The sequence below is a fragment of the Eurytemora carolleeae genome, unplaced genomic scaffold (genome assembly GCF_000591075.1).
Source record: "Eurytemora carolleeae unplaced genomic scaffold, Eaff_2.0 scaffold47, whole genome shotgun sequence".
NCBI classification, from domain to species: Eukaryota; Metazoa; Arthropoda; class Copepoda; order Calanoida; family Temoridae; genus Eurytemora; species Eurytemora carolleeae.
Window position 1 is genome coordinate 55,246 of NW_019396039.1, and position 21,927 is coordinate 77,172.

General features: G+C 32.3%; 1 protein-coding gene across 1 annotated transcript in view; it reads left to right on the top strand.

Moving 5' to 3' along the window:
- Window positions 1-21,413, top strand: part of LOC111700015 (uncharacterized) — a 37,567-nt gene extending 16,154 nt beyond the window's left edge. The window contains exons 15-30 of the mRNA XM_023470826.1: window positions 240-280; window positions 4,311-4,496; window positions 5,911-5,975; window positions 7,911-8,031; window positions 8,173-8,334; window positions 8,415-8,527; window positions 9,162-9,204; window positions 9,861-9,962; window positions 10,176-10,251; window positions 10,987-11,047; window positions 15,110-15,254; window positions 15,578-15,614; window positions 16,480-16,585; window positions 17,081-17,190; window positions 17,760-17,868; window positions 20,968-21,413. Of these exons, the coding sequence (XP_023326594.1) occupies window positions 240-280; window positions 4,311-4,496; window positions 5,911-5,975; window positions 7,911-8,031; window positions 8,173-8,334; window positions 8,415-8,527; window positions 9,162-9,204; window positions 9,861-9,962; window positions 10,176-10,251; window positions 10,987-11,047; window positions 15,110-15,254; window positions 15,578-15,614; window positions 16,480-16,585; window positions 17,081-17,190; window positions 17,760-17,868; window positions 20,968-21,093 (1,603 nt within the window). The 3' untranslated portion in view covers window positions 21,094-21,413. The remainder of the gene's footprint in view (window positions 1-239; window positions 281-4,310; window positions 4,497-5,910; window positions 5,976-7,910; window positions 8,032-8,172; window positions 8,335-8,414; window positions 8,528-9,161; window positions 9,205-9,860; window positions 9,963-10,175; window positions 10,252-10,986; window positions 11,048-15,109; window positions 15,255-15,577; window positions 15,615-16,479; window positions 16,586-17,080; window positions 17,191-17,759; window positions 17,869-20,967) is intronic.
- Window positions 21,414-21,927: the final 514 nt, after the last annotated feature.

A 21,927-nucleotide genomic window follows, 5' to 3' on the forward strand; every position in this document is an offset into this window, starting at 1 on the left:
TTAATTCAGTCGGGACAAGAAAGTAAAATTATTTTGTCATCAGGGATATTAAATATTTTCTTCAAAAACTCAAATATGTCAAATATTATTGCCAAATTTTTATATTTCTAAATTAAATCTATTCAAATATTTTTTTGTAAAATTCCAAGGCTGCAAAAACTGTTTTCTATTGTAGAGCTAACACCATCATAAATAATAAATATGCCAAACAGAGTTTTTACATGTTTTTGTAATTATAGTTTCTCCGAAGTTGGACTCGGGATCGGGAATTCTACAGCAGGTATAGCTAGCTAGCTAGCTAGCAGGTGCAAATATAGCTAGCTAGCTAGCTAGCTAGCAGGTGCAGGTATAGCTAGCTAGCAGGTGCAAATATAGCTAGCAGGTGCAGGTATAGCTAGCTAGCTAACAGGTGCAGGTATAGCTAGCTAGCAGGTGCAAATATAGCTAGCAAGCTAGCTAGCAGGTGCAGATATAGCTAGCTAGCTAGCAGATGCAGGTATAGCTAGCTAGCTAGCAGGTGCAAATATAGCTAGCTAGCTAGCAGGTGCAGGTATAGCTAGCTAGCAGGTGCAAATATAGCTAGCAAGCTAGCTAGCAGGTGCAGGTATAGCTAGCTAGCTAGCAGGTGCAGGTATAGCTAGCTAGCAGGTGCAGGTATAGCTAGCTAGCAGGTGCAAATATAGCTAGCAGCTAGCTAGCAGGTGCAGGTATAGCTAGCTAGCTAGCAGGTACAGATATAGCTAGCTACAAACTTCACACCAAAGTCAACAATGTCAAAACTTCTGCGGCTAATAAAATAAAAAAGTAATTTAGCATGAAAAATACAAATTAATTTATTTTCCAATCCTTAATTAATTTTCTAATGGTTCTTAGAAAAAGAATGGTGGCCTCATCACATTAAATATTTGATTGAAAGAATTTTTAGGACATTTAAGGAATCTCACTCTTTTTAGGGCTGCAACTTATCTAACACTGAGCTAAGAATTATTTTTAAAAATTTCTCAGGAAAACAACGTCAACCCTTATTTCCACCTCCAGATTGGGAATAACTAATTTCTTTTAAATTAAAATAAAAGTGTTAAACGGGGTAGAAAATTATAAATGGTCATTGACAATACGTTGTCTCGTTTTGAAGTTTTAAATAGGCACCAACAAAATCGTTTAAGATTCCAACATTTCAAACTGTATTCCGTAAAATTTTGCCAGGAAAAAAGCTAAGGAAAAATGGTTCGTTTAGAAGAAAAAAGCGTAAAAGTAAAATTTCTCATATCTTTGTGGAAGTACGAAACTCTTAAAATATAAAAGAGGAGGTTAAAATTGGATTAACGAGAGAGTTAACAAAATACATCTGTTGCCACATTTTTCTCCTAAATCAATGTATAAACAATAAAAAAAAAATGTTATTTTGAGAAACTCGAAAAATATTGTTGAAAATTAAAAACAAAATAAATATAGTTTTCCCGCTCCATTAATTAAAGATAAAAAAAATAATAAAATATAATTTTTGAACCGTTTTGAACCAAGGTATAGAGTTTAGGAAAAAACTGGTCAAGTGCTGTCCTAATATGTCACAATATAGTTTAAACAATTTAAATGGTTTTGCCCTTTTCCCGAGATTTTGTATAAAAATAATGGAAATTGTATAATGTGTATACGCTTCCATATCCCACCCTAATTTCCTTGCATAGTTCAAGAGTTTAATAATAATAGTTGCTCACTTCTTAATTTCCTTGCATGGATCAAGAGTGTAATAATAATTATAGTTACTCACTTTACTCTTCCATACCCCACCTTAATTTCCTTGCATAGATCAAGAGTGTAATAATAATAGTTACTCACTTTACGCTTCCATATCCCACCCTAATTTCCTTGCACAGATCAAGAGTGTAATAATAATAATAGTTACTCGCTTTACGCTTCAATATCCCACCTTAACTTCCTTGCATAGACCAAGAGTTTAATAATAATAGTTACTCACTTTACGCTTCCATATCCCACCTTAATTTCCTTGCATAGACAAAGAGTTTAATAAAAATAGTTACTCACTTTACGCTTTCATATCCCACCTTAATTTCCTTGCATAGTTCAAGAGTTTAATAATAATAGTTGCTCACTTCTTAATTTCCTTCCTTGCATAGACAAAGAGTTTAATAAAAATAGTTACTCACTTTACGCTTTCATATCCCACCTTAATTTCCTTGCATAGTTCAAGAGTTTAATAATAATAGTTGCTCACTTCTTAATTTCCTTGCATGGATCGAGAGTGTAATAATAATAGCTACTCACTTTACGCTTCCATATCCCACCTTAATTTCCTTGCATAGTTCAAGAGTGTAATAATAATAGTTACTCACTTTACGCTTCAATATCCCACCCTAATTTCCTTGCAGAGATCAAGAGTTTAATAATAATAGTTACTCACTTTGCGCTTTCATATCCCACCTTAATTTCCTTGCATAGTTCAAGAGTTTAATAATAATAGTTACTCACTTCTTAATGTCCTTGCATGGATCAAGAGTGTAATAATAATAGTTACTCACTTTACAACATTTCTGAAATCAATAAGAATTCTTTCAATATTATCGAAAGAAACATTGAATAAAGTGCACATATTTGTCAAAAGGTTTAATAAAAGGTTGATTGTACATTTTACAATATGTACAATGTTTAAAATAAAAACGAAAAAGAGGGTTTATTTTGTACATATGTCTTGTACATGCTTTGGAAACATTTAACGGGCTATAAGAGAACGCTGTGATGTATACAATGTTTGTACCCCTCTGAGATAAGTACAAGTTTATCAGACTCTACTGCTCGAGAAAATGTGTTATATTAAAGGTTGAAAATAAATTGCCTTTAGTACGTCAATATGTATACATAGGAAACCCCAAGCTACACAAATTAGGGTTTATGACTTAATGGGACTGTAAGCGTAATTTTAAATGCCCTAAATGCAATTATGGCACTGTCATATTCACAAAGAAACCCTGAAAAGTTTTGTATGATCAAGTATGAATTTATAGATATTGATCATTGATCAGGATATGTTTTCAAGTGTACGGTTGTGAATCGGGCATTGCCATCCTTGCATGGAGGGTTACTTGAAACTACTCTTTGAGTCTCTTTAATTATCTATTATGGTGCAGAATTTCAAGACTTTAAAAGTCATCATTTAATGATTGATTGGAACCTAACAATGTTTATTTTTTGAGTTACTTATTATTTTTTTGCCATTTCAAGTTTTTCTATCTATATTCTGTTTAATTTCTGGTCATTGTAAAAAAAACATCTAGTATAACATTGATTTTTTAAGCCCGGCCTTCCTACCTTGCAGCGCACAGGAAAACTCAAATTTTAGTTTCAATTTTTATTTTTGTTTTGATGCCGGATTGATTGGATTGAAAATCCCCTAAAACCGAGAGAACATGCATCCTCAAAAAATCCTAAAATGTAAGTTTCAAATATTCACCTAAAAGGAAAAAAAAGGTAATGAAGAATAATTTCAGTTTTCCTTCACACTTCTGAAATTTTTCATATACTTTCATCATTTGTTTTTCCTGTTCCTTTCTCAAACCAGAAGTATTTCCAAATCAACAGCTATGGAAACTATGCATCAAAAATTTAGATTTAAAATCTCCAAATCTACCTTTGGCAACTCTGTTTTGATGAGAGTTAGTTCCAAGCAGTCCTAATAAGTCACGTGTACACAAACCAGGGGGCATTTTTCTAAGGGGAGGCTTAGCCCCCTTTCACTGCAAACCAAGATGTGCACGTTCTCTGACAAAAATCGAAATGTTTTTTCTCAAATTTCCTGGTTTAAAGATAAGCTAGAAACAAACGCTTTGTATTTTTGAAATAAATCAGTCTAGGGCTAGATAAAAGAAAAGTGAGTTTGTGAGGAAAACCAAAGGCTAAGACGTTGCGACACTTTAAAGTCAAGGCTATCTATTAATGTGAAGTTTCAGAGTTTTCTAAATTTTAGTGTATGAGAACCCGAAAATCCCCTGGAAATCATAGATTTTACCGATCCAATGAGATGGGGGGGGGGGGGTTAGCCTCCTCAACATCCCCCACACAAATTGGATTTACAGATTCAACCTGACAACAAAGAATGTAATATCACTAGAATAAGAATGTATATAATTTACTTTATTAAGATTTTTTGTATCTCTTACACAATTTATTATTTCTACTTCTACACACGTTGAGACACAGCTGTGGAAATTATGCATCAAAAATTTAGATTAAGCCGACTTTACTGTGTTTGAGCGTCCACTTTTGTGTCAGCTCTGATCTTGTTATTTGTTCAGGGTATCCAGTTGTAGAAACTACGGGTGCTCCGGTCTACATCTGCAACAGTGGAACCAACCACCTGGTTCCAGGTCTAGTTTGTAGATCTCTAAGATTCCAGCAGGGTTCAAGGCTTAGTCCAGCACTCTTCAGGAGAATAGAAACTACTCCGCCAGTTTTTGGGTTTCAGTATGTCAGATGCTTAGGTGAGTTAAGGTTTCAGTATGTCAGATGCCTAGGTGAGTTTAGGTTTCAGTATGTCAGATGCTTAGGTGAGTTTAGGTTTCAGTATGTCAGATACTTAGGTGAGTTTAGGCTTCAGTATGTCAGATGCTTAGGTGAGTTTAGGTTTCAGTATGTCAGATGCTTAGGTAAGTTTAGGTTTCAGTATGTTAGATACTTAGGTGAGTTTAGGTTTCAGTATGTCAGATGCTTAAGTGAGTTTAGGTTCCTGTATGTCAGATGCTTTTGTGAGTTTATGTTTCATTATGTCAGATACTTACTTCTTACTTCACATATTTCTTTTTAATTATAAGTATTCGTACAATTTAACCGTTCAACTATTAGTATTCTTTCGATATCACCTTTCAGTTATTAGTATTCCTTCTATACTCACATTCAGTTCTCCCATATTACCCTTTAATTACTGGGATCACTTTTATTTACCTTTACTTCCTTCATATTCTTTGAACTGCTAGGGTTTCTCTCATATTTCCTTCATTTACCTTTACTTCCTTCCATATTCTTTGAACTGCTAGGGTTTCTCTCATATTTCCTTTCATTTACCTTTACTTCCTTCCATATTACCTTTGAACTGCTAGGGTTTCTCTCATATTTCCTTTCATTTACCTTTACTTCCTTCCATATTACCTTTGAACTGATAGGGTTTCTCTCATATTTCCTTTCATTTACCTTTACTTCCTTCCATATTACCTTTGAACTGATAGGGTTTCTCTCATATTTCCTTTCATTTATTGGGATTCCTCATATTTTCACAGTTTAATAATTGGTAGATCTCTCAAAGGAATTGAGTATTTGCCACAAACTCCGATTTTCTAATTTTTTTATCTTTGCAACCTAATGTTGTAGACCTTAGATATATAAAACTAAAATTTCTGTTGGATCAAATAATCTAAGTTTAAAATATCAAAGGGTCAACCCATCAGGTTACAAAGATATAGGGATTAGAAAATTTGAGTTAGTGGCAAAAACTGAATTCCTTTACTTTATTTCTAAAACTATAGATTTCCTAGATTGTGATTCGTCCAAATGTCTCGTTCAATTGCTAGGATTTTTTTCTATTTTATTTACGAAGATTTCTCCGATTTTCCCTTTCAGTAATCAGGATCATTTCCTTGCCTGATTTTATTAACTAGGGTCCTTATCATATCAATACCATAATCACCTTAATATAAATGTACGCCCCCTTTACTTTACCTTTCAGTTACGGATCCAATCGGTCTTATTCCTTTCTCTTAGAATTATATATATATTAGAGTTATATATCTATTTAAATATATATATGTATATAAGGAAAAGTTTAATTTCACATTTTAATCAAACATTTCTTTGAGACTGAGAGAGTGGTAATTTTTTCTTATTTTTTAAATCAATTTATAGGAGAAGAGAGTTCAGTGTTCTCATGTGATCTGTCTCCCTGGGGTGTACACGGATGTAAAAGTGAGGTGGGTACACCAAACCTATTATTGAAATAAAAAACAATAACTAAATATATGGATTAAAGATTAATGACATCCCAAGTGTAAAAACCTTTCTCATTACTCAGATGTTTTAAAAGTATTTAGGTCAAAGTCTAAAATACACAGTTCATATTTCATATTCATTCATATTTTTATTCAACTACAAAGCACGAGATAATACAAAAAAAATCACGATTTACTAGGTAGTTTGGACCCGCTTAACCAGAGAAGGTTGTTTTAGTTGGTTGGCTCATTATAGGGGAATGAGAATTGTAAATAAATAAATGGGTGAACACTGCACAATGTACATTTTAAACATAATAATGATGATAAGTCAGGAAAAAGATAAAGACGAGGTGAGGGAGTATAAGGGAAAGGAAGGGTTAGAACAGAGGGTAACATATGTTATTAAAATCATGTTTATGAACTACAGGGTGAAGAAGATAGTTAAGACTAAGTTTATCCAAATTACACACAGTTTTTTTTACAGATATGATTTGCATGACTATCTAAATAGATCTTGGCGACTTTTCTTTTAGAACGATTTTGCAGATTTAGTTTCTTTAAGCTCTAATTCAATCGAATTCCATATTTTTGGAAATAAAGCGTTTTAAAGAGAACCCGTCCAAGTTTATATGATTTTGTTCTATTTGGTTCAGCTAAAGAACTAAACATATCTTGGAAGGAAGTTGGAAGGTTTTCATAAAATTATTTATGCATAAAAGATAGAACACCTAGTTTATATGTATCATCAAGATTTAGGAGTTCTAATCTGAAAAATATTGGATCTGAATGTACTTTAATAAATAGTAGGGGCCCAAGAACATTTCCCTGGGGAACACCACATAAAATTGTTTTTTCTTTAGAAAAAAATACCATTTATACATACATTTTGAGTCCTATTGACGAGGTAGTTTTGAAACCAGGTGTTAGCTACATTTTTAGAATATTCCCAATGTAAATTCTGGTTGTGGTTTATTAAGATTGTGTACACTAAGACAATGAAAAAACGGGTCAGATAAACTTAAGTAAGTAGATGATTCCACATTCTTTTGACTCAGGATATGAATTACTAAATATGTGATCTAGTAATGTTGAAGATGCTTGAGTAATATGTGTAGGGAGAGTAATTAGCGGAAGAAGTGAATATGTTAACAGGTTGATAAAAAGTTAGATTTAGCATTGTGAGAATTGTTCTTCAGCAGATTAATATTTAGGTCACCCATAATTTGAATTTCTTCAGCTTTACTCAGTAATTTGTCGGATGAAATTTTTTTCAAAATAGATTCCATAATTTCAATAAACTTAATGATATCAGAGTTAGGAGGTCTATATACATTGCCAATTCCTGTGAAGAAACTTTGACTGATTGATTCAAAAAACCCTTTCCTCAAAGACGGATATATTTTCCAAGACCTCAAAATCATGTTCATTAACTTAAAATTATATAACAAATTATGAAAATCTGAAGTATCAAACTAAAGAAATCCAATATAGTAAGCCAAATAAATACCCTGTTTTCAGCATATCTATTAAAAATCCTCTAATATACTTATTTTTAACAAAACAACTTTAAAAAGGATATGATGATAGAGGGCGTCCAAAATCCTTTTGGATCGTGTTTAGTTTTGAATTTGTATTTTTGGAACTGAATAGAATATTTAACCTTTAAATTTTATAAGTTTAATTTTTTTTCTTTGAGAATTTTGTAAGTATATTGCCGTTAAAGCTTGGAAATAACCAAATTTGATATGGGATGATCTTCATAATAAGACAAAAATATGCCAAATTGGCAGGGTCTCAAACAAAAGATATATCTGGGTTAAGCTATAGCGTAAACAACGTATCAAATCAAACTGCAATCTCAAGTAAAAAGTAAGAAAATAATTGCAAATGATGTATGACGTTTTCTCCTTGCAGGATCTGTTTACAGTGCTGTGCTATAATGGTTCTTCAGTGGGAGATATAGTCCCGGAGATAAAAACCGAACCCGTCCAGACCAATCTTCTTAACAGAGTGCAAAATATTTTCAACACTCCAGGTTTAATTGTATTAAAAAAAAAAAAATTATTCTTCAGCTTTGAATTTAACCAAATCAACCATCTTTCGTTTACATTTTTTTCGAAGTTAGTAATCACTTTTTCAAGACGATTAAAAATTCTGTATCCGATACCTATTTTAGATCTGAGGATAGTTAACCCCATTGTGAAACTTGGAACTCTTGTAGCTCCGATCTGTAATTTTGGGGCGAGTTTACAATTGGTCGAGCTCGTTTGTAAACAGGAAGGACATCATTGTGGGTTCATCAACACAAACAAAACGTACACTACTCAAAATATATCAGGTTAATGGTGCTCAAGTATTATTCTTGTAAATCATTAAGATAAATATAAACATATATATTTCCTTTTAAACTCTTTTCAGTCGTCTCTGAAATAAGTTGTGGAGCAAATGCGCAAAACTTAAAAGAATGCCATGTACAGCTGTCATCTTCTTGTGGAGATGATCGTCTTCTTTCGATCACCTGCATCAATAAGGAAAAAATATATAACACATTTCATTAAGCTAGAACAGAAAATCGACTTTTAGATTCAAGTCATAATTTTGAGTAGTCCAATGAGCATGAGACACAGCAATTGTGCAGTGTAGACAGACTCACTTCACTTGATAAGCGATTAAAAAACTTACTAGTAAAGCTTTTTTCTTTGTAACCACATCAAATGAACTTTAGTATTGATTTAATGTCGTCTTCCTATTGTGTTCTGGTTATCATTGTACAGTTAAATGGTAAAAATCACATGCTAAAATTGCATCTGGAAAAAGTATTATGAAAATTCGTCAAGTGAGAAAATAGGCAACTTTCTGAAATGAACGGAACGTACAATCCCTTTAATTTCAAAATAATCTTTTAATATTAAAACTTTCGAAAAAAAACTCTGTTTAATTGAACAGAGCTGGGATATCAAGATCAATGCTTGATCTCTATCTTTTGTTAATCTTTAATCGATATCCCGGACCCTTAAAGGGAACTGAAATTAAGAGATTAGGCATAAATCCTCAAATTAAAAGTGTCCACAGTGGATATTGAGATCAAGCGAAAGGGATTATGAGAATCCTACACAATAGTTCCCTGCTCTGATGTTATTTTCATGTTATTCCTTTTTTTGACAGGAGAGTCCTCTCTACCAAGAATGTGTTTTCCTATCTTCTAAAGGTAATGGAAGATAAATTGAATACAAAAATATCAATGTTAAAGAAGAAAGGAGGGTTAGGAAGTAGATACTTCAAGATATCCTGGAGATATAATCTTGATTTTAAAGGCTTCGTTTACATCTGTTACAGGAGACCTGGAGATATAACCAGGAGTTTTTTATTCAGTTTATCTCTGTTACAGGAGACCCTGGAGATGGAGTTTTAAGGTTACGTTTGTGTCTTGTCTTGTCTTTGAGATATATCTAAGAGTTTTAAAGGTTCGGTTTATCTCTGTTTCAGGATAACCTGGAGATATAACCAGGAGTTGAAAGGTTCAGTTTATCCCTGTTTCAGGAGAACCTGGAGATATAACCAAGAGTTTTTAGATTCAGTTTATCTCTGTTTCAGGAGAACCTGGAGATATAACCAGGAGTTTAAATATTTGGTTTATCTCTGGTTTAGGAGCAACTGGAGATATAACCAAGAGTTTAGAGGTTCAATTTATCTCTGTTTTAGGAGTAACTGGAGATATAACCAGGAGTTTAGAGGTTCAATTTATCTCTGTTTTAGGAGCAACTGGAGATATAACCAGGAGTTTAAAGGTTCGGTTTATCTCTGTTTTAGGAGCAACTGGAGATATAAACAAGAGTTTAGAGGATCAATTTATCTCTATTTTAGGAGCAACTGGAGATATAACCAGGAGTTTGAAGGTTCGGTTTAACTCAATTGGAAGTAAAGATGAGTGTAACAACAAGTTCCTCAAAGCTTTCATACATTCAGGTTTGGAATTTCAAAAGTTATCAAGGCAACTAAACACTCACTTTAAACTTCAATTTTCTTCTCTCTTTTTCTAACATTGCCTCATTGATCAAGCAAAAATATCAAATATCTACGGATATACAGATTAGAATATTAGAGTTTGAGGAGTGTAATCAGTTCTTTATCCGACTTCTTAAATACAATTCATGCACTATATGTAGAGTATAATTGTAGATGAAGCAAGTAATGAAATTAGAATCCAGGATTCAAGATCTCAGCTTATAAACATTAAAACAATCTCAACCGACAGGTATCTTTACAGAAAATTTTAATTAATCCTCCATTTAAAGACTAACACATGTCCTATTCACAAGAGTACCCTCCGAACAGCTTTGTCTGATCATAATAGTTGTTTTTCAATCTAATATTTCTAATTTCTAATTTCTTTGAATTCACATTCAGCAGAGACAACATTAAAATTGACAGAAATTATTTCTTTTCAATCTTTAAATCTTTAAAACTTTAAAACTTTAAAACTTTAAATCTTTAAATCTTTAAACCTTTAAATATTTAAATCTTTAAATCTTTAAATCATTAAATCTTTAAATCTTTAAATCTTTAAATCTTCAAACCTTTACGTCAATAACCGGTTTCAACAATCCAATATTTTGGCTTTCTAGTCTTCAGCAAATATCTGATATTAAGAAATTTCCATTTTTATCTTAAACTCGTCAAAATTCACAGTTATCATAATTTGAAATTCACAAAAATGAAAACCATTTGAGATTCAGAGATATATACTAGCTTGGGAACCCAGATTGCCTGGAATTTTTCCTACAAAAGTCTACCCCCTAAAAATCAAACTGAGATGAATTTTCTTCTCTTTTTCTGGTTTTCTTGGATGATTCTTCTTCCTTAATTGGTCAATTTAGATTTCTTCCCCCCCCCCCTCCCTATCGTTTTTTTGCGATAACTCAAAAAGTATTTGAGCCCCTTACTCTTCAGCTTTTAATTAAAAAAACCCTAGCATGAATTTGTATACCAGGGAAGTGGGATGTGAGAAGAGTGAAAACTATGACCAAAGAATCTGTCAACAACAGTGTAAGGTAAACCATTATATTTTCGTGGGATTTTCTACTTCTGGTTGTAAACTGTACAGTGTATACACTTGATTCAAGGACACGAAACGCTCTAAATGGTGTGGTAACAGTTCGCCCAATAACGTTTCACCCAATCACGTTTCACCCAATTTTAGGTAAAATAACGTTTCACCCAATACTACGTTACACCCAAATTACGTTTCACCCAAATTATGTTTCACCCAATCTACACTTATTAAAGAGTTTCACCCAATTTTTTTATTCTACTAAAACATACATTGCCGATGAGTTATGATTTCCGATCATAACTCAAAAACCCCTGGACCGATTTGCCTCAAATTTTGATTGGGAAAAACAAGAGAATTGTGGGAATGTTTTTAGATTGGTTTAAAAAAATCTAATCTGAGTGGGTCGACTCATATATACAAATATATTAATGCAAATTGTTGTAAATCCGCAACTTTTTTGTTCGAAATATGCAAAACCACATTTTATCTGACCATGGCGGCACAGTTACATGTAGCTAAGTACATCTCCTCAAAAAGTGGGAAGCCCATTCTTATTGATCAAAATAGCCATGAATATCGACTCAAATCTGAAACGGGAGAGTCTATATACTGGGAGAGTCAAAATAAAATTTGCAAGATTTTTTTTTTGGGGGGGGGGGGGGAAACTCTTAAGTTAGTGTAGTTTGGGTGAAACGTGTGTTGGGTGAAATATATTTTGGGTGAAACGTGAATTGGGTGAAACGTTATTTTGGGTGAAACATTATTTTGGGTGAAACGTTATTGGGTGAAACGTTTTGGGTGAAACGTGATTGGGTAAAAAGTTATTGGGCGAACTGTTACCACACCCTCTAAATGTCTAGTATTTCATAAATTTCAAAAATAGATTAATTGTTCTTAAGTTTTTTTGGGGGAGGATCTCAATAGCACAATTTATCCCTCTATGAAGGCAATATTTGTAATTACAAAGCTAATCACATCTGTTTAATGAATAAGACAAAAGTATGAAAACAGTACAACAAAATGGCGGTTTTTTACTTTTTTCGTCTTAATTACACAAGTCTATGCTCTTTGGCTACAGGCATAGAATGTGAATACTTCAATTTTCAGGACAGAAATAAAATGAATAAATTAAAATTTAATATATATCATCTTAACCTTTAGTAAAATCTTTCATCTAAAGCCAAAAACTAAAATCAAGATAAAATTTCAAATTCAAATATAAGGATCTTAACTGTAAGCACTGTACGTTCTGTGTAAACTGCATATTTGTATAACTGAAAGTACAGTGTGCACTGTGTGTACTGTATAACTGTATAACTGTAATCACTGTGCGTACTGTGTGAACTGTTTAACTGTATAACTGTAAACACTGTGTGTACTGTGTGAACTGCTTAACTGTATAACTGTAAGCACTGTGTGTACTGTGTGAATTGTATAACTGTATAAATGTAAACACTGTGTTTACTGTGTGAACTGTATAACTGTAAGGCTTAAGCACTGTGTGTACTTAGTGAACTGTTTAACTGTATAACTTTAAGCACTGTGTGTACTGTGTGAACTGTTTAACTGTATAACTGTAAACACTGTGTGTACTTTGTGAACTGCTTAACTGTATAACTGTAAGCACTGTGTGTACTGTGTGAACTGCTTAACTGTATAACTGTAAGCACCGTGTGTACTTTGTGAACTGTTTAAACTGTTTAACTGTATAACTGTAAACACTGTGTGTACTTTGTGAACTGTATAACTGCATAACTGTAACCACTGTGCGTACTTTGTGAACTGTTTACTGTGTGAACTGTTTAACTCTATAACTTTAAGCACTGTGTGTACTGTGTGAACTGTTTAACTGTATAACCATAAACACTGTGTTTACTGTGTGAACTGTATAACAGTATAACTGTAAGCACTGTATGAACTGTATGAACTGTGTTAATTGTAGGAACTGTTGGAACTTTAGGAACGGTAGGATCTGTATGATCTGTATGAACTCTATTAACTCTTAACTCTATTCATATAAACTTGTTGAACTATGAACTCTAAGAACTGTATGGTCTCTATGAATTCCATGAACACTATGAACTATATTATAATTTTAAGAATTATAATATCTAGTTTCGACAAATTCCAGATGTATGTATGTATCTACCTACTCAGCAATATTCCAGTTTCAAAGAAATTTAGTTTTTGCCTAAAGCTTTGAATTTCAAATCCTTATAACTTTGCAAACGCTGTTAGATCAAATAATATAATATTTTTTTATTTATGACAAAGGCTGTCCTTTCCATTCTAACATTTCTTTCCAGTTTCTGTAACCAATAACCATTCTCTTGTGTGTAGTTCATAACTATGTGTTTTTAGTTTCTAGTGCTTCTCGTATTATTATTATTATTATTATTATTATTATTATCATCATGTCCTTCAATCGAATTTGTTGTAAAGAAACTGAACCCTCGTCACAAACTCAACTTTGCTAATACTTACATTTTTGAAATCTGAGATGGAATTTAAAGAATTTGAGCCGCGGTTTAAATCCGCCAAAATCCGCCAAAACCAGGTTTAAATTTAGCGCCGGCTTAAATCTTGAAACATTTGATACAATTTTAAGTAGAACCAACCATATTTAACCCGCGGCTTAAATTTAAACCGCCGCTCAAATTCTTTAAATCCGGCCACTGGTTTCATAGACCATTGATTTTTGAACCCACGAAATCTGCCAGATCAAATATAAGTTAAAATTTAAAATGTCGATGGTTTACACCATGAAGTTGCAAAGAGTTTGAGACAAAAGTTTGCAATTTCCTTTTTTATGTCTTTTTACGATTATTGATTGTTCGGTTTTACCCTTCCCTATATTTTAAGATTTTATTTCCTATTTTTGCAAGATTTTAGGGCATAGTTTCAAGACTCTGAATTCCTTGTAAAAATAGGATCGAAAATCGATATTCTTAATGTTCATCTTTCCATCTATTCTGGGCAGCTTATTTTTTTTCTAAATTTTAAATATTTCATCAAACAAATGTTTTTAGTTTCTGCAACTACAAAGGGAATTATTTGGGCTTCGTTGATCTTTCACGAAAACTTTGGAGTTAAAGAAAATGTTTGAATTAGTTTACTCTTGTAGAGTTTCCGAGCATTCCTTTTTCATAATTTTAGTCATGGATTTTTTTACTTTCGTCTTTTTTATTTCATTTCATCATCATTAAAACCTTGCTTTTGTGACTGGGAAATTTTTCATATAACAAAATTATATATACAAAATTAGGGCTTTTTTAGGTCATTTGGTTAAAAAATTCGATTCATTTGGTTTAACACTTTTGGTTCAGTTAGTTGAAAACTTTAGGTTCATTTGATTCAACATTTTTGATTCGTTTGGTTCAACACTTTTGGTTCATTTAGTTCAACATTTATGACTCATTTGGTTCATTTGGTTTAAAACTTTTAGAACAGTTAGTTCAACAGTTTTAATTCATTTAGTTCAACACTTCTGATTCATTTAGTTCAACACTTTGAGTTCATTTAGTTCAACTCTTTTGGTTCATAAAGATCAACACTTTTGACTCATTTGGTTCATTTGGTTTAAAAACTTTTGGTTTATTTTTTTCAACACTTTTGGTTCATTTGGTTTAAAACTTTTAGAACAGCTTTAATTCATTTAGTTTAACATTTTTGATTTATTTGGTTCAACATTTTTAATTCATTTGATTAAAATTTTGGTTCATAACCTTGAGTTCATTTGGTTTCACACTTTTGATCGTTTGGTTCAAAACGTTTGGTTCATTTGGTAAAACACTTTAGATTCATTTTATTCAACACTTTTGGTTCATATATAGTTCAACACTTTAGATTCATTTTATTCAACACTTTTGGTTCATATATATAGTTCAACACTTTAGATTTATTTTATTCAACACTTTTGGTTCATATATATAGTTTAACACTTTAGATTTATTTTATTCAACACTTTTGGTTCATTTATTGTTCCACACTTTTGACTTATTCGGTTAACAACTTTTGGGTCATTTGGTTTAAAAAGTTTTACATTATTTTGAATATTAAGGCTCGGATCTCTGAGTGTCTGTGTGATTGTGCTCCCTACTCCTTGATCCCTCTTCATCTACTAGGATCCCAGGTTCACAACACTGGATCAGGATACATCCGTCCTTGCTCCAATATAACCTGCTATTCTAACCTTCACAAATCAGGGATCAACATTCTAGATTCTAAAATTATAATTTCTAAATTAAAGATATATATATATATATATATGTTGCTGTGATTTCATAAAACATAAAATCTAGGAGAAAGCTATAGTGTTCATCAATTCCAACTACCGATTCTAAATAACGATTCTCCTAATTAAAGATATCATGCATTACCAATGCAGTCAGTCATATTTGTCGACGCGTTTTTCTTAGATATTTAATCTAGTAAATAGCTAACCACGACTGTTTGCTTATTGGAACTTTCTTTAAAAACATGTTTTTCCTTTGTATTAAATATAATTTAAAATGTTGAAACTGTATAGTTTGGTTAGCTCCGTACAATCTACCATTAGCACTAAGGTAGGTTTTATCAATGATTGTAGATCTGAGGTGAAGGAGTTATGTTTTACCAATGAGAGTAGATTTGAGGTGAAGGAGTTATGTTTTACCAATGAGAGTAGATCTGAGGTAAGGAGTTATGTTTTACCAATGAGAGTAGATCTGTGGTGAAGGGAGTTAGTTTTATCAATGATTGTAGATCTGAGGTGAAGGAGTTAGTTTTTACCAATGAAAGTGGATCTGAAGTGAAGAGGGTGGGTTTTACCAATGAGAGTAGATCTGAGGTGAAGGGAGTTATGTTTTACCAATGAGAGTAGATCTGAGGTAAAGGGGGTGGGTTTTACCGATGAGAGTAGATCTGAGGTGAAGGGAGTTATGTTTTACCAATGAGAGTAGATCTGAGGTAAAGGGGGTGGGTTTTACCAATGAGAGTAGATCTAAGGTGAAGGAGTTATGTTTTACCAATGAGAGCAGATCTGAGGTGAAGAGGTAGGTTTTACCAATGAGAGTAGATCTGAGGTAAAGGAGTTATGTTTTACCAATGAGAGTAGATCTGAGGTGCTATTGCTTAGCCGGCTATATATATATATATATTCATATACATATGTAATGTAAAAGATTAAAGTTAATTTTTAAAATCCTTTGCATTACTGAACATTTTTTCCGGGATTTCCATGAAAAATAAATGTTTGAAGTTTCCCGCCTCAGAATGCGGAAAATATTTTGATTCAACATAAAAATACTTTTTTGTTTTTGTCACAGAATACTATAAACCTAGTTTAGTTATATATTAGAAACTATTTTTGCATTTTCATAATAAAACAATTTTGATGAGTTACTGAATTAAATTGAGCTTCTCAGATATTTATGGTGTTTTTATAATCAGGATTTCTGGAGCAGCTGGTATAGATGGTGAGAGTTCCTGCTCCGGGGTTCAAGATTATTGTTCATGTCCTCCTCCCTGCTCCCATACACAGTTCTCCTCTCAGATAGTAAGCAGAAGAGGGGGGGGGTCCCATACACAGTTCTTTTCTCAGATATCAAGCAGACGAGGGAAGGGGGGGGGTGTTCCATTTTGTAATTGTAAGCCATTAACTTTCTTTAAAAATAGTTATAAGCAAAGAAATTGAGTTTTTGCCACAGACTCCAAAAGCAAAGTATTTTTGCAATCTTATGGCGTAAATTTTTGATATTTCAAACTTAGATTCTTTGATCCAACAGAATTCATAGTTTGAAATATCAAAGGTTTACATTGGGTTGTCAAGATATAGGGATTAAAAAATCAGAGTTTGTAGCAAAGACTCAATTCCTTTAAAAAATTATTCACAAACTGATAAATACATATTACTAATTGATATTAATTTTTGTCAAGATCGAAATAAATTAATGAAAAAAAATTTAATCTATAGAAAAGTTTTTCTTCTTTTGTTGCAAGAACATGATTTTAACATTATCAGTTCTCTTCCCAGCCTTGATCAATCTATTAGATTTGGGAGAAACCGTGTGCTGAGACTAGCCTGGAGATGGTTCTAGATCCTACCAGCACCGTCTCTAGAAGGGTGGCTAGACGCTCAACATGGATAGATGATCTTGTCAGGTCAGATATAATTATCCTTAATAAAATTTTAAAATGTTACAGAATGAACAATAAAGTAATAATGAATAGGAACGTGTTATTTCTGTAAATCGATATTGATTTATTCCACGAACTGTTTCTTTTTCGTAGTTCGTGAAAAACAGTTTTTATAAAATTATCTTAACAGAAGCATAGGATGGACATAAAAGTAATACCAAACAGTTCAAAGGAATTGAGTTTTTGCCACAAACTCAGATTTTCCAATCCCTATATCTTTTCAACCCAATGATATTTCAAACGATGAATTCTGTAAGATCAAATAATCTAAGTTTGAAATCTCCAAATCTCCAAATCTCTGCATCCGGATGCAGAGATATAGGAATTAGAACATTTAAGTTTGAGGCAAGTTATTTTTGAGAGCCATCAATTATCGCGGCCGGGGACTGGTATATGGGGATTATCTGTATGAAAGAAAAGATGGAGTTTTAATTAAATATTTGTCCTTAACCAAGTTTTTGGTTAAGATCTTTAGATTTAAGTAGGGTAGTGGAGGGGGGGGGGATAATTTTAATTTTAATATTTGTGTAAAGGTGTGGAGCTGTGTTCTCTCTTCTCACGGGATTAAGTTTAATTTCTCTTTTGGAGATTTTATATTTTCTCACCTGGAGACTGTACGAGGAGTATACCAGTGATACCAAGGTATACCTAGATATAAATATATTTTCTTATCTGAAGACTGTACGAGGAGTATACCAGTGATACCAAGGTATACCTAGATATAAATATATTTTCTTATCTGAAGATTGTACGAGGAGTATACCAGGGATACCAAGGTATACCTAGATATAAATATATTTTCTTATCTGAAGACTGGGATATCTGTTTTGTCAGATTGGTTGCGTATTTGCTGAATACGATCTGTTTAAACCTACTATTTCTATACAAAATTGTATATATATGAATTTTCGTATAAATTTTTCGTATAAATCAATTTTTCCTGACAGGAACGTCAGATATAACTTGCATGGGCCGCGATCAAGAGCTAAAGTGATTAGCTTTCAGCCTATAAACCCTTTAATTTTTCCTTTACAGTCCCTTTAAAATGCATTGATTTTCTTTAAACAATAAAGAGTCTTCGGAACCATATCAAATTTTCAAATCCCTATATCGTTGCAACCTGATGGTTTAAACCTTTGATGTGTCACACTTCGATTATTTATCTAGAACGGAATTCCCAGTTTGAAATATCTAAGGTCTACGACATTAAGTTGTATTGATACAAGGATTAGAAAAAATCTGAGTTTGTGGCAAAAACTCAACTTCTTTGTGAAAAGAGATAAAAGGGGAAAAGAGACAGATTAAAAAGACTTAAAGAAGTATTTATAATTCAGCAAAAAACTGCTGAAACCTGAAACCTGAAACCTGAAAAATGATGATTTAATTGAATTGTTCCTTTTTCAAACTCAAAGCAAAGGAGTTGAACGCTTGCCTCATACTCTGACTTTTCAATCCTTTCTCTATGCAACTTGATGATATTCAGTGTAGACTTTTCATAATTCAAACTTTCACTGTTAGATCTAACAAAATTCTCAGTTTGAAATATCAAAGGTCTACGAAATCAAGTTGAAAAAATACAAGAAAACTTTAGAGCTCGGAGCAAATGTTTAGATCCTTTGAAATTAGCTATAGATAAGATGTTTAATGTTCAGTCGGCGATATATTTTATCGAACACTCTAGAAGAATTGTCTAACAATGATTTCTCCTCTATAAATGTAATTTGTTACACAAAACTATTATAAAACCTTTATAATGCGGAAAATGAGATTCAAATTCTTTTATTCGAAAATTGTTTTTATGCCAACTTCTCCGCAAGATTTAGACGTATAAATAAATAAGCTTAAAATAGTAAAGCTCTGTTGGTAAAAACTAGCTGAGTTTTCAGTTCTATTCTCTAGACCAAGGAAAATTGAAATTTTGCACTGCAAAGAGAAGATTTTTAAATATTTTAGAAAACATTTAAGGGTTTTATGATTAACTCCGGAAATACAATCCTTTGACAGTTCAAACCCCGGAAAGAAAACTCCGGAAAGACAAACCCCTGACAGTACAACCCCCGGAAAGACAAACCTCTGAAAGTACAAACCCCAGAAAGTAAGTAAGGTAAGACCAAACCCATGGCATTACAAACCCCGGAAAGACCAACCACTGACAGTACAAACCCCGGAAAGAAAACTCCGGAAATACAATTCTCTGACAGTACAAACCCCGGAAAGAAAACTCCGGAAATACAATCCTCTGACAGTACAAACCCCGGAAAGAAAACTACGGAAAAACAATTCTCTGACAGTACAAACCCCGGAAAGAAAACTACGGAAAGACAATTCTCTGACAGTACAAACCCCGGAAAGAAAACTCCGAAAAGATAAACCCCTGACAGTACAAACCCAATAAAGAAAAACATGTCCAAGGATAGACAAATAAGATGAAATCATGTACACTACACAACAAGACAAAGAAGATGGAAACAACAAATAAGATGAAAAACATGTTAAAGGATAGACAAATAAGATGAAATCATGTACACAACTAGACAAATAAGATAAAAAACATGCAAACATAAAAAAATGGCAATATATTAAAGATCTGAAAACTTGTTATTTTTTTGTAAATCATCACATTTATTAAAAACTTTTCATGTGAATAAAAAAAAAGATTTATCATATTTTAAAAATTTTTCAGAAATTTATCGTTGTAAGGTCGTATTACATACAAATCTATCACAATATCATATTTCACTCACAAAAAAATAATAGTTTTAATATTTTTTTTGCTTTATCTAAACTATATAGAAATCCAATAAAGATTTAACAATTTCTTTGAAAAGTCTTTGATTTAATCACCATTGAGGACAGTTTTCTTAGAACTTATTCTTGCTTTTAAAGAGAGAGTTGCCTATTCTTTTACATTTATATTTGCATATACTGAGCTGAAAACTCTAGAATGGTGGATATTGAGATTAATGCTTGATCCTTTCTTTTTCTTAATCTCGAGACTAACCTAATCTTGTACTTGTATCCTGAAAAGTGTATAAAATGTAACCAATCAGAGCCAGGAAATTTGAAATTTTGCGCGCCATTTAAGATTAACATACAGAAACGGGAGGGACTCTCTAATGGAAAAAACCGGTTTTTGATTTTTCTCTCCTTTATCCAAGAAAGAACGGTTTAAGAAGAAAAACAAAAGTGTGTCCATTGGATACTTAGATTAAGTAGTCGGGATTAAGGATATCTCATTCTAAAGTTTTCAGCTCTGAAGAGATTACAAAACAATATTAGTGAATCTGTTCCAAGATTTTTTGAAAGATTTCCCGGATTTAAGATTTCCGTCGTCTTCCTACACACAAAATATTGAGACAAAACTGAATATAAATATAAAACAATTTTTTTCTAAAAATATATTCAATTTAATGTAATGACTGTAGTAAAATGAAACTCTTTACAAAATAAAGGAATTAAGTCTTTGCCATAAATTCTTATTTTCTAATCCCTTTATCTTTGCAACTCGATGTCGTAGACCTTTTATATTTTAAACTTTCAAACAATAAATTGTTATCTCAAATAATCAAAGTTTGACATATCAAAGGTTTACACCATCAGGTTGCAAAGAATAAAGATATAGGAATTAAAAATTTGTGTTTGTGGCAAAGACTCAATTCCTTTAAGATTTTTTTTTGGAAATATTCATATTTGGAACCTAAAACAATATCCAAATATTCATGCACATTCCTTTTAATGCAGAATGTGAGAGGTGGAACTATGAAGAACGATAGATCTGAGTATAGGAGACAGGATGACAAGTTGAAGGGTTACTCCGGAGAAGAGTTCCAAACCTCGTCATCTATTGCATCCGCCTGGTTGGAGTGATAAACAATTATTCATAATTTTAACTTAAAGGGACTCTTGGCGAAATTTAAATTGTCTCTCCATTTAAAGAGTAGCGTGTCCGCTGCAAAAAGACCCTTTTTTAAATGTTAAGTCAGTTAAAATAACAATAACAGTCCATTTCAAGGAAAATATTTAAATATCTAGAAAATATCTACGTGTACACTGTACGATGAACATCTGAAACCATTTTGAAACTTCAAAAATATGTTTGCATTAAATTCCCTTTGACTCTCTGAATCATTTAATAAGCCTTAAAAATACAATATACGACTGTTACATATATTTATTCAATAAAATAATCCAACTAAAATTGTAAATGTTAAACAAAAAATAAATATTCTAATTTTTAGGTAATATATTTTTTTTGTTTCGAGCCTTCTGAGTTAAAATGGGTTAACTCTAAACTTGTGTTTTTTCCAATCATTGAATAAGCCACAAGAAGATTATATTCAGGACAGAAGACTTAATTTAACCCCGTAATCGTTAAATAAAAAGAGTTTCAGGTCGTCTTTACAATCTCATTCTTTGTGGGTAACCCTGTACATTAGGAAGATTTATCTTGTTTATCAACACAGTGTACTGCAGTTTCTCAGTACCTGCACTGTACTGTTTATTGTTTAAATTTACTCCAAGAGAAGAACTACCCATTTTTCTCCTTGGATATAAATATACTTTTAGAATGGGTGAATTAGTTTATATATTCGCAAAGCTTTATTTTGGCGAGCCGTAACAAAATTAATTGAGTTTTTGCCACAGAAAAATCGCAAAATTGTAATAAGAAAATTCGCAGGAGAGAGGGCTCAGTTAGCTTCT